The 13,475-nt window shown below is 49.2% G+C and overlaps 1 protein-coding gene and 1 non-coding gene across 3 annotated transcripts in view; both read right to left on the bottom strand.

Moving 5' to 3' along the window:
- Nucleotides 1–1,468: 1,468 nt before the first annotated feature.
- PRKCA (protein kinase C alpha) overlaps nt 1,469–13,475 on the bottom strand; it is a 386,444-nt gene continuing 374,437 nt past the window's right edge. For both annotated transcript variants that reach the window (XM_032429406.1, XM_032429407.1), the window contains one exon: nt 1,469–2,915. In XM_032429406.1, the coding sequence (XP_032285297.1) occupies nt 2,751–2,915 (165 nt within the window). In that variant the 3' untranslated portion in view covers nt 1,469–2,750. The remainder of the gene's footprint in view (nt 2,916–13,475) is intronic.
- On the bottom strand, nt 7,699–7,806 carry LOC116648160. Its single transcript, XR_004302447.1, has one exon. It is a non-coding gene; the product is annotated as a U6 spliceosomal RNA (small nuclear RNA).

The raw sequence follows: 13,475 nt of genomic DNA on the forward strand, positions 1-13,475 counted from the left end.
ACACTGAATATGTTTCCTGGAGAATTATGAATAATTTGGAAATGTGTTGGCTGGGTGAGGGAAAGCCTGAGACTGCGGCTGGCTCAGAAATAAGCAGGTGGCATGGGGCTCGGGAACCAACGGTCCGGAACCCCCCATGTGTTCTTTTCTGAGGTTTTCCTCACTGCCTGGGGCTTGCTGTGGGTGGCGGGGGGGGGGGGGGGGGGGGGGGGGTTCCGTCCTGCTGCTGCTCCATCCAGGGGCAGGGTGACCGTCTGTTTTGTTTCTTAGGCTAATTCCATAAACTGGTCCCTTTTCTACTGACCAGCAGGACTGTGGCCCTGGGTGTGCTGGGGCCCTTTCTGGGTTCTGACAACTACAGCCCATAAAAGAATGCAGAGGAAGTTGCTCTTTTTGGGGCTGACCCACTGCCTACCCCATCTCTTCCCCTAATCAAGGGTTCCCAGGGCGGACCAGGCCTCTCAAACTCAAAGACCCTTCTGTGGTTGTGTGTTACATGAATTTCAGGCAAACAGCCAGAGAGTAAAAATGAGGAGGCGTGTAGCTGGGAGACGCATTTGGGGCACAAGGGGAAATAGAGCGGCCCCATAAGACCTGATAACTGCTTCCATGTTGGGTGTTTTTTCTATCGTAGGAGGCTGGCTTCATCGAGGAACTTGCGTCAGCATGGTGTCTCACCACGGAGGCGCTCCTCACAAGACTGGAAAGGCTGGTTCTAGCAACAGGTGGAAGATCTGCAGCTTCTAAAGAGTCTGCGGATAGTGCCAGGGGATGGCTGTGCCCAGGGAGGCTGCTGGACTGGACGGTTGTCTCACGAAGTCTGTATGTGCTGGAGCAAAGGGCGAGTCGTTCCGGGGGCAGCAAGGTGGACAGTGTGCTTCTGGTGTGTTTGCACACACATAGCAGGAAGGGCGTCTTCCTGTCCCTCCCACCCCGAGTCACTAACAGTAACAAGGCTGAAAAGGAAAAACCAAAGTCCAGCCCAGGGGCTGTGACAACATCACACCTACACAAACATACTAGGTAGACTGGAGTCAAACACTTCCTGATGTCCCCAAGAGGAAGAGTGGCACAGGAGTGGAAAATGGTGCTGAGGAGCTAGGAGAGAGTGAGTGTCATCTCAGAAATAATCCCTGAAAACAAAAACTTTTGTTTGCAGGTAGAATCAAATATTTATATATATATTTATATATATATAAGCCTAACTGATCATGTAAAATAGCCATTCATTTCAAAATTAGATCTACGATAAAAAAATTAATATATCCGATACAGTGCCAATGTGCAGGGTACCCCGGGGGTGGGGGTGAGGGGAGAGGAAGCACGCAGCAAGGAATTAAGCAAAAGCTTAATCATAAAAGCAGATTAGAAACAAGAGCCTTCACAAATATAGCACAATTGTGTCTTATAAAATTATTATAATACTCTCTTTATACTTGATACGATTATATCAATAATATAGATTCACTTGTTATTAAGGTTTATTATAAACATGCAAAATTCATTGCATGATGCATTTGCAAAACATATTAAAATCCTTCTAGCAATAAAACATCTTTGAGCTGATGTGCATCCAGGTTTTCCTGATTCTACAGCTTCAGGTGTGTCATTCAACATGAACTGGAAATGGGGACCCAAACTGTATTGGTTTTCATCCCTTAGCGGATGTCAAGGGCTGGACATGGGAAGAAAATCGGTCAATGGAGACTTATGCTATAGTTAACACTCTGTTAAGTTACTGTACACCGTACTCTCATGAACAACACCGCAGCCTAGTAAATAAATAAGTACAAAAGGGGATGGGGCGTACACTTCAGCTTCTGAGGAAGTAGGTAGCAAAATATTGGTTGGAGGGTGGGGGTTGGCTAACAACACTCGTGAGTAGTGGCATGATTGCTGATGGCACCCTGGATCACAGAATAATCTCCCAGAGATTAAAATGAACATACATACACACTGGTTTATCCTTGATCTGAAATGATTTCACATGCTCATTTAGCAAAGTCCTTAGAAGATTTGGCCTCTTAAAAAGAAATGCAAGTATTAAGATAATTATCAACCAAATAGGGGAGTTGACAGGTTCACCCAACGTTCGTCTGAGGTTCGCTCTCTTTTTGAAGACCAGTAATCACTGGACCGTGACTGGGTTAAGGCTGTCAACGTCTGGTAACAGTGAGCTTGCAAATGACTCACTGGTGGGGACATGATTCATCTCGGCCTCTTGAATTCTAGGGACTCTTTCCACTGAGGCAGAGAACAGAAGCAGCGGGTATTTCAAAGCCTCCCCCACCCCCCACCTGGCTCACATACTGGGCACCCCGTTCTTTTGTTCCAAAGATGTCTCACGGGGAGAGTCACTGGCCCCGGGTCAGGTTCATTTTAACATCTCTGGTTGGGGGATCCCAATGGTGGAAACTGACAGAGGGATAAGGAAAATATATCAAATCGTACCAAAAAGGGGGAAGAATTTGTTTGCTTTCTAGGAAGGGTTAATCTACAGGCAGATAGGACTTCTACATAATTAAACTGGACACTGTACATTATACCATCTTCCACTAAGATAATGTTCTTGGTTGTAAGAGAGAGACCCTGAACAGTTACTCACATTTGGACTAATAACCCTAAAATTTTCAGGCCCCCCCAGCTGGAACAAGAGAAAAGGCCATGGCCTTAAAATTTTAGGGTTAAGGATCACTTCCCACTATTGGGGGGCTGGGGGCTGGGGAGGCGTTGGTTCTCAGTGGTGAGTTTCATACTGCACTCTGCAAGATGGGGTGCACAAATTGGGGGTTGACATACGAGAACCCCTCGAAATCAGACTGGTCTATGTTAGCAATGACCAGCTGATCAGGTGGTGTTAAGACAGGCTGCCCTCGCGTGAAGAACTTGTCAAAGTTTTCTGCGCCTTTGCCACACTGCGGAGAAGAGAGAAAAAGAAGGAAAGGTTAGTAATTATTGCAAAGCACAAGGGGCAGCTCTCTGAGAGGGCTCTGCAGGGAAGAGCGTGGCCCGGGGGGAATTGGGACTGGTCGATGCAGGAAGAATTCTGGAGAATCTGCACACCTACTGGATTCCAAAGCCAGCCACAGCAAACAATAACGCAAAGTCACTCGGTTGTAAACCCTCAATTGCCCTTGGAACCGAACCCCTCCGTGGAAAGGCACTGCTGATAGTAAAGGCAGCAGCAAGGACACAGCCTGTTTTATGTCACTTCCACTTCACAGAGCAAGCGGGCTACGGGCATGATGCCACACTCACGGGGCCACCAGTCACAGTCCATGTTGAAAGGCCAGGATGTTGGGTGCGAATGCAGACAGCGACCTCTGAACCAAGAGGTTGAGATTTCTGTCCCACATGTGGTTCTTTGCAACCATAATTGTAATAAAGTAAAAGCTGTGTTATTCTTGCAACTGGAAAGTTCTAAAAACCTCAGTCTCTAATCTTCCTTTGGGTACCAATATTGAAGTAGGGGTGGTGGTAAGGTTGGGACATTCACCCTGGGGCCCGGCTGGGCTTCAGCATATCTAGATCTATCTGGTCACTGGCAGGTCGATACGGAGTTCCCTCACAGGTGGTCTCAGGCTGGAGGGGTTTTGCTTGGGTGCCCTGAGCCAGGGAGAGCAGTCTCCAATCTGTCTTAGATAGTCCTCTCCTCTGGGTCCACCGGGGCACTCAACAGACAGGGCTGCAGGCAGAGCTGCCCTGTTAGAGGCTCTGAGAAACAGGGCAGCATGCACAGCACCGCTTGGGAGCCTGGCCCCAAATCGGGGGGAAGGGGTGTCCTCACTTTCTCAGCCGCTCAGGAGGGCTGTGGCATGTTGAAGTCCCCAGGACCCCACATGACTCTGAGACAGGGAATGCTGGGGTTGCACTGGTGATACAAATCACATGGTATTCTACATGTTGCAAATGATCACCCTTCTACCTGCTGGTATCATAGGGTGACATGAACCAATTCCGAGTTAGCACAACTTTATACTACCCAGGCATCCCTGGATCTTTAACAGAGGATAGCTCTAGGTACACTGTAAAGGGGGGTGGGGGGGTCCATCCCACTCCCTCGAGTGTAAAAGGGGCAAAAGACCCATGCCCCCTCCCTGGGCTGCTATGAGGGTTAAGGGCGCAGTGTTTCGCATAGACCCCAGCATGCAGTGAGAGCACAAGGATTGCTGTTATTTTTGTAAGGCCAGTTTAGTCTCACAGACCGTATTCCCACTTCCTCTTTTACATCTTTCCCATCTTCTAGAAGGTTTCCTTGAGAATCTAGCTTCACTAGGCTTTTCCCACCCTACTCCTAAGGCACGTGGTGAGTTCAAAAGTAAGGTCTTTCATAACTGACAGCTTCCCTTTCTGGGGGTGCCTTCATTTTCATGAGCGACCACCCACTCCTAATCGGGGAGAGTCCATACCAGGGGATTGTATGGGGCCCTGACAGCCTCTCTATGGAGGCCATCCTATTGGCCCTGCTCGTCATGCGGGCCCTGCCTCCCGCAAGTGAGATGGTGCAGTTGTATTTGAGGAGGATGTCCTTTGGGAACTTGGTTAATCAATGCCCAGAGCCTGGAAGATTTCAAGTGCACTTCAAGTGCACTGTAGGTGCTCCCAGAGGCTGGGACATTTGCTCCCTTAGAAAGAGATCATTTGCATTTCTTTTGCTATTCACTAAACATGCAAAGATGAGCAAGAAGGAACTTCTGGGAAAAGTAAAAGGCGAAGTCTCTAAAAGGAAGAGGAAGATGAGCCAAGGCAAAATGTGTCTCCAACCATCTAACCCTAGATTTGTTGAACTGTTCTGGCACAGATCTGACCTTTTCTTTGGGTACCATCTTTAGGGCATTCACAGATCATCTTCTAATGGGAAGTTCCAAAAGCCATGGCTTAACTGCCAAATAAATCAACAAAAAACTAGAAGAGTCCCTGAGATCTAAAAAGGGGACCACATATATATGAGCACCGAGAAGCCTGGGGATGGGGATGGATGCTCGAGGACATGAAATTCTAAAACTGCTGTCCTGGGGAGGGTTACTCTTAAAGGCTGCCACAGCTTGTGAAGCTAAATGTGGTTAACACACGGGGCAGAAACCCTCGCTGCTTCAGGCCTTGTGCTGTGCGGGCTGCCGGCCCAGACTAAGGGGGCTCGCAGAGACCAGGTCAGTCCAAGCCGATCACACCGCACGGGAGGAGGACTGCTGGTCTCAGAACTGCTCACTACCAGAAACCTCTTCCTTTTCCTTCCCACTCTAACTTGCTCTGGAATGTTCCCTGATCCTAAGGAGAGAAAAATCACATTCCAGCAAAGGAAAGCCTTTCTTAAAACCGATTCACTGAAGTGAAGGGACAAGATAAAGCTTTCAACAAGCTGTTATATTTTAAACATAGAAAAGATTCTCCCTGCTGTCTGTGGGCCAACCTTACTCATAATAATCGTCTTGTGGGCAGTGGGACTCGGGCGCCATCTTGGATGTGAGAGGGAACAAGAAGAGACACAGAGACTGAAGGGTTCAGGGGGCACCAGGTGGTACCTGTGAGTGAGTGAGTGAGTGAGCGATAGTGGGGGTGAAGAATGAGGCTGGCCAGACTCCAGACATCCTCTCAACCTCCCTCCGGGATGATTCAAGAAGGTTATTACCATGGCCACCAGGAGGGCAGCCTCCACCGCAGTGTGGGACAACAGGCAGGCTTGGGTTGGCCATGGCCTCAGAGCTCTAGGCCACCTGCAGCTGCAGGCAGCATTTGCTACTTGAGAGCAAAACCCCTTGGCGGGGCATACACTTTCTTCACATCCAAAGGCCACCCACACCTGTCACCAAGGGAGGCTTTTGCCATCTGGGATGCAAAGCACCACATAACTGGTGTGGGACAAAGATGGAAGAGAGGAGGGCAGCAGGGGGCAGCCCAAACCTGGCTGGGCCAGTGTGTAAGCACAGAAAGTTCCTCTGGTACTCCCTGAGAGCAGACACCCGAGGGAAAATGGGAGGTACAGTGGGGAGAAGGACCCATCAGAGGTCAAAAGTCCAGGGTACAGCCTTTGGAAACTCACGGCACCTCTTTGTAAAGATAAAATGGGGATGTGAACGTCCAACTTCCAAGGCTATTGTGGGGATCAAAGGACTGAGAATGTGTGCAATCCCTTCTAAACGATCAGGCATGATATGACCTAAGGCACAACGCATACCCAGCACGTAAAAGGCATGGGATTAACATGTAAGGGATGAATGAACACTATTAATAATCTACCTGCCTTACTTAGCTCTGGATTTGGGACATACGTCCTTTGTTGTTTTGACATTCCTACCCATTTGGTAAACTCATCAATTAATAAAATGAACCTAGGAGAAATCAGGCATGGTAAAGATGGGACAAAACATAGGAAGATGCAGACTCCAGGTGGCCTTTGGGATCACAGCGCTCCCCATCCAGGGCCCTGGGCAGCACACGGTCCACTCACCACCCTGCACACCCTGTCTAAGGGCTGTGGGGGAGAGACAGCCTGCCCCGCGCAAGTCGGCTTCTCATGATTCTTACCTGGGAGAGGCCACCGAGAATGCACAATACATGTGTTGGTCTCAATCCTGTCCTTTACCTTGGTGTCTCAGTCATGTAGAATATAACCCCATGGTCACTGGTATGGGAATTAGGGTGAGTATGAGTAGCTCGAAAACATTGCCATTACAAAGCAAAACCAAACCAAACCCAGAGGAGCAGGCAGAGCGTGGAACCAAGTGAGAGTAAAGGCATGTTGCAAGATGAAGGAGAAAGGAAACTTATAGAGATGGGAAATGTCTCTGGCTATCGCCAGATGTAGCAGGACCTGCTTCATCTCAGGGGACCCCGTATTTCAGTCCCACTGTGTGGTGGTCCTAGTGCAGTGTTAGTAGGAACCCTGCTGACATCTGTGCATGGCTTTCTGACTCGCGGTTGTGCACTGACTTCATTTAGCTCAATAACCAGCAGCAGAAATGAACGGGAATATTCTGCTTTGAGCCTCTTGGGAGGTCATGTCCACACCATGGGACCATCCAGTGAGGGGCCTGAGGCCCCAGGCAGCAGCCCTTTCTAAGATCAGCATGCTTAGGGAACGGTCTTCCGTGCATGACCCAACACAAGCAGGAGCACACGCTTAGGGTTACAAAATGGGGTTAGTTTGCCCACTTAGTCACTCAAGGATCTGGAAATGTGCTCACCGAAGGCCTGGATGCCCACTGCAGCCAGTGCATTTTGGTACAGAAAGTCTGGAGAATAAGAACGGACAGAGGAGAGTATTTGGAAAAGAGTCAGTGCCGGTCCTGGGAACTTTAGAATCAAAATGGCCCATGTAAAGGATGCCACAGACCCACATGGTCTCACGTGGAAACGTCTCCCAGATATATTGCTGGGTGAAAGGTGCAAGGTGAACTATGGAACACATGCTACAACCTTGCTGTGGGTCTGATCACACATGCTCACAGCTTTCCAGAAGCTTACAGAAGAGATAGCAAATAGCGGGACCAGTGGTTGGGGTGGGGGAGATAGCATCTTGTCATTCTGTATCCATCTTTACTTGCTTACCTATCTCACCACACAGAGCTAGTATTTTAATAATGACTTTTTAAAAAGGGATTAGGACCTCCTTCACCTCCTGCCAACACTACCTGTGGTGAGAGACTGGAGACAGGTTTTCGTTTCTCAAACAAAATTAAACACTGTTCACTGATCTCTTGCCTCGGAGCACATCTCAGGAATCTGCGTGTCATCCTTGTGCAGGGGCCATGCTAAATCTTCTCCGGATCATTCCAATTTTAGTATATGTGTTGCCGAAGTGAGCACTAGGGGACACGTCCGAAAGGGCCAGTGCTGGTCCAGAGCGAGCTGGTTCTATTGATGGGTTTGTTGATAGACTCAGGCTACAAGCCACACATTAACCAAGTGGATTCTTGTAGGTGTCAGAGCCATGTGTCTAGGAGGGAACGGTCCTGGCTCATCCCGGGCTGTATTCTATGTAATAGAAACATGCACTCCATTTGGTCTGTCTTTATACCGATGGCCAGCTTTGGAGGATTCAAGGCTCCTTTTCCAAAACAAGTTGGTGTAATGACCATCGGTGTTGGAGACCTTCACTTCAGACAGCGGGAGCCTGTCAGTTCACACGCCGTGAGGCCCATGGGCTGTGCACGTACCTTGTCCCTCACCACTGAAGCTCCCTGAGGCTTGCGACAGAGCTATTTATCTTGATTATTTTAAAGTCTCATATCTTCCCATTTCTCTTTCAAGCAGAAGTGCATTTGGGGCACCTGGGTGGCTCAGTTGGTGAAGCATCTGCCTTTGGCTCAGGTCATGATCCCAGATCGAGTCCCACATCGGGCTCCCTGCTCAGTGGGGAGTCTGCTTCTCCCTCTCCCACTCCCCTTGCTTGTGCTCTCTCTCTCTCAAATAAATAAATAAATACTTTTTTTTTTTAAATTTTTTTTAAAGAAGAGCATTTGGGAGAGTAGTTGTCAAAGAATAGGCAGACTTCTTGCCCCTCATCAACCAAGTAGAAGCTGGCTTACGCTGGTTTAAATGCACAGATCACACCTGAGTACACCATGAGGTGGCAGACTCCAGTCTCCAAAGGTTGGTTAGTGTTCACACGTTGGTGGAGTGCCCTGAGTCTTGAGAATCTCTCACTTTTGTCAGTTCCTGGCACCACTGAACGGCCAAGAGAATGAACCTACCTACTACTCAAGAGGACGATTACCTGCAGCCCAAGGCTGCCTACGGCACTGAGCACTCAGACCAGCGCTCCAGGACCCTCCTCCTTCTACCTGGATGGCCGCCGCTCTGTAGAATGACCTTTTCAGAGTGATTCTTAAGAAGAGCAGTACCACGAGATGTCCTTGGTTTGAGGCAAGACACACTAAACAGGGAGGTGTAAAGAGGCATCACCTTTGCAACTTACATTCAATTGGTTCAAAAACAACGACGACAACGACGACGAAACCCCGCCTGTATGTGTGTCTGCACACAGGCACACAGCCATGTAGAGAAAAACTGATTAGGCAAATGTGCTAAAATGTTAACATTTAGGGAATCTGGGTGAAGCGAATGTAGCAATTCTTTATGTTATTTTTGCAACTCTTCTGCAACACTGTAATTAGATGTTATTTCAAAATTAAATTTTTTCAAAAATTAGAAAGGCACCCTGCACTGACTTTGATAATTACAGCAGCATCAAACTTTCTAGACAAGCTAATGACACTGCGAAATACCTTTTGCTTTACTGCACTCCGCAGACCCTGTGTTTTTTATAAATCGGAAGTCTGTGGCAATCTGGGATCAAGCAAGTCCAATGGCACTATTTTTTCCAACTGCATTTGCTCACTTCCTGTCTCTAGGCCACATTTTGGTAATTCTCACAATATTTCAAACATCTTCATTATTATATTTGTTAGGGTGACCTGTGATCAATAGAACTCGCTAAAAGCTCAGATGATGGTTAGCATTTTTTAGCAACAAAGTATTTTTAAATGAAGGTAAATGCCTTGTTTTTTTTTTTTTTTTTTTAGATATAATGCTAGTGCACACTTAGTAGACTACAGGATAGTGTAAACATAACTTTTAGATGCATCGGGACACCCCCGAATTCATTGCCTCGCTTTACTGCGGCATGCACTTCGTCGTGGCCGTCTGGAACCAAACCCGCAGCCTCCCTGATTTACACCTGTAAAGAATTTCGGGGTGACTGGGAAAATGAACTTGACCATGCAATCTCATCACCGTGGCACCTACACTTGTACCCACTATTCCTGTTCTCTCTGGCTCTTGCCGCAAGGATGACAATGTCCTGATAAAAGTTATTTCTTCCCCCCTCTCTTTTTGATAAAATGAGGACAGTAATTTCCCCAGAAAGGCTCCCTGTGACAGATAAGCCTATTTCCAAAGTGCTCTGCTCATTTATCAACTCAGGAATATATTTTGCGGTGTTAACTTTATAGGTTATAATCTCTCTCTCTCTAATAACCACTTAAGTATCGTGAAGGTTTTTGGTTTGCCTGTGAACTAGTTATTCTGCTCTTTGGTGCCAATGGATAGAATTCAAAAAAGGAAAAAAATCAATTAACTTTCCACTTCTGATGTTTGTATAAACTGTTATTTATTATGGGCAGGATGAATAGGAACTTGAAGGCTGTTCTCAGGCATTTTATTCACATGAATAATAAATCAGGGTAAAAGCCTACAAAATTCAAAGTGACACTAGATCAGAGTCTTAGGCTCATGTGTGCCTCGAAGGGCATACTCAGCCTTTGATTTTTCAGGCAAGGCAGAAAGAATGAGCTCTCCTTCCCTCCCTGGGTTCTCAAGATGCAGGGTCAAGTGGGCTTGGCTGTGCCATCTTTTCCCACGGAAACCTCCTATGTACCTGATGCTGCGGGGCGCAGCTCGGCCCCTCGCATGTCTCCCTCAGCAACTGAACATCAACCTTTCAGGAGTGACATCTTCCTTAACCTTAAAAATAATAATAATAAAAAAAAGGTACTTTATGACATGGAATCTTCTGAACATTAATAAGCCTCTTTGAAGACTCAGGCTTGTTGTTCAGAACATTAGCCAAATGCTGAGCTGAGGGTCCTTGGTCTGTGGAACAGAGGCTCTTCCACTGTTGTGTTTTCTTTGAGAGAAAAAGGAAACCAGCTCGCTGTGTGCTTTTTTTTCCATAAAGCAGAGAGAGTTATGAGAGAGAGAGAGAGAGAGCTCCTCTCCAGGAGACCATAACACAGCTGTTTTTGTTTTTGTTTTGTTTTACATAATCAACCAGTACATAAGTGATTGCCCCATCTTCTAGAAAACCATCCTCCCCTTCACAATTGCACATGGCAGCCTTTTGGGGACATGGCTCTGCCAGGACTGGACTCCCCCACCACGGGCTGCCTGGGGGCTGGTTCTCGCTTCCTGCGGGCTCTTCTTGGGGCTGCCACTTGTGTCTGGGATGTGCACCTCTGAGCCTCCAGACTCGCCACCATCAGGGGAGACGGCCACAGTCCCACACACCTGACGCTGGCCACTCTCCTCTCTCCACTTTCCGTTGTGAGTGACTCCAAACCGAATCCAGGCCGCGGTTGCACTGCAGGGCCTGACCTCACCATCACCGTGAGGTGGAAAATTCTGTGTGGAGCCTCTTGATGGATTTGTGCATCACGAAATGTCTTTGGCAGTGGAATTTCACATTTTCTGTGGCCCTCTGGTCTAGCTTCAGTGATGTCACTTGGTAGGCAGGAAAATTAAAAAAAGAAAAAAGGCAGGACACAATGGGAACCCTGGTTCCTCTGGATAAGCTCTGGGACTTACCTCTACTCTCTCAAGGAAGCTCGTGATTTTGGAGTCCGCTTTCATTGGACCTCCAAAAGCAAATTGAAAAATAAAGCCAAGAGGAGACTCCAGAGCTGACGAGCACAAACGTGATCTCTAGAAGCACCCTGCAGATAGCTGGGGGTGCTTGAAGCCTTCCTGCTGGCATTCACAAGGACCAAAGGCTTGATTTCCTGGGCACCGGGAGGAAATGGTCCTCTCATCCGCTAAATCTCAGGGAAATGGACTCATGGCACCTGCTGAAAAAGCCTCGAGCAAACTTCTCCAAGGCAGACCAGCTTCACCAGCCAGGGCTCTGGGCTCCGCTCAGAGGGGAGGTGCTCCCTGGGAGGGGTTCGGCGCCCACGCGGGTCCAAGCCTCTGGAGGCAGGTGACAGCGAGGACGTATTGCTCCGTCTCCCTTTGAAACGACAGAACTGCCCACGGGACAATACTCAGCTCTGGATTTTATCTGTCCACTCTTTTGGCTTTTTAATTAGCCCTGGCTCAGAGTGCTACATTTTTCACCGAGAAAGCGGGGAAACATCACAGAACCCCTGGAACGGCGGCTGCGCTGATACCCGCGTATCGCGTGCGGCCTCGGTCACAGCCGGACCGAGACTGCTTTGCGCTGTTGGAAACGTGCTCTCCCGCTGCCCAGACTGTCCCTGGCGTGGGGTGTCTCCGCTCCAGCGTGGCACCTCGGGGACAGAATGATGTCCAGGAGGTGGTGGAGATGCCCCCTTCAGCCGGGATTAGGGGCCAAACTCTGCTGCTCTGCAGGCGGCGTGGTGGAGGCACTGGGGGACACCGAGCTCTCCCAGGGGGCCAGAACTTTCTGGTCGACCTCTCTGCCCTTGACGCTCTTCGGCCCTGGGACAGAAAGTCTGCCGCTCACTCCTGCGGCTGCTTGCCCCTGACCCCGGCACTGCGTTGTGTCCCCTGCTGTCCCCTCCGCTGCCCGTGGGTACGTTTTCCAGCTTCTCCCAGCGGGACACGGGCTCCGGCCTGGGAAGGCTCCCTGTGAGCAGGGGACATCCCTCCTTTCCCTCTGGCCACAGCTCTTGCCAAGCAGGCCCTTTGCACGCAAGCTTCGGCGGTCCGGCCGCGCTCCGCGGTTCCGGCTTCTGTGTTGGAGTTCAGCAGCTGCTGTGAGGCAGAGGCCCTCTCTTCTTTCGTTTCATTCTAGCTCTTGCTCAGCTAAAAACACAAACAGCAGGACTCCAGGAATAAATAAACACGCACGCGCCGCTGCTCGTGGCTCAACTGCCCGCCGCGGTTAGGACTCGGCTTCCGGTGATTTCCACGGCCCCGGGGGAACAGCGCAGTCAGATTCCGGGCCCCTGCACCCGAGTCACCCTCTTGTTCCACTACATCTGAATTTAGGGCCGCGGTGTCCACAGAAGGCGGGTGACCACGCAATCTCTTCGGAAGATGAGATGGGGAGACATAGAAGGAGAGGTGTCCTATGGTTGACTTTGTTCCATCTCGTCCCTTTCTGGAAAGTGACTGACAAGTACCTGTATTTTGCTTCACACCTAAAGCAGGGTCAGCGCGTTATCACTGCTGGTCCTCTACAGAAACTGAGCTGTAAGAGGGAGGCTACTGTGTGCCTTTCATATTTTAAGAAGGCTAAATAGGAAAGGGGAAGAAGAAAATCCCTAATAGAATGTTCTGAGACTGTCTGCAGTGTTATCACTGCCTTCATGTCCCCAGCCCCTCTCCAAACCAGGCTTTGTACACTGACGGGAAGGATCCTGTGAAAACCCCCTGAGTCGGGGACCGGCTGAGAGAAGGTGGGGTGCAGACAAACAAGGGTCCTGCTGCACGTGATGATTCAGGAGGGAGTCAACTGGCCTGATTCATTTTAGTTTTTTTCAGTTGGTGCTAAGAATACCTTGGAAGAGTAGAACTGGTCTCCCCACCAGCAGTTTTATTCTTTCAGTAGAGGACACATAAGCATATTTGCATATCTGATGGGAGGTTACTGCTCTAAGAGCAAAGCTTGTGCCAACCGGCCAGGCACTCAGCCGCCCCGGGAGGGTCCCTTTGCCTGCTCATAAGCACCTGCTGGGGGAGACAGGTGTGGGTGCTTCTCAAACAGACCGTGGGCCAGAACTGCTCTCGCTGTGGCCTTGGGGGCAGGGGCAGCACGGGCACCACCCAGAGAC

Source organism: Phoca vitulina, unplaced genomic scaffold (genome assembly GCF_004348235.1).
Source record: "Phoca vitulina isolate PV1807 unplaced genomic scaffold, GSC_HSeal_1.0 scaffold41, whole genome shotgun sequence".
NCBI lineage: Eukaryota > Metazoa > Chordata > Mammalia > Carnivora > Phocidae > Phoca > Phoca vitulina.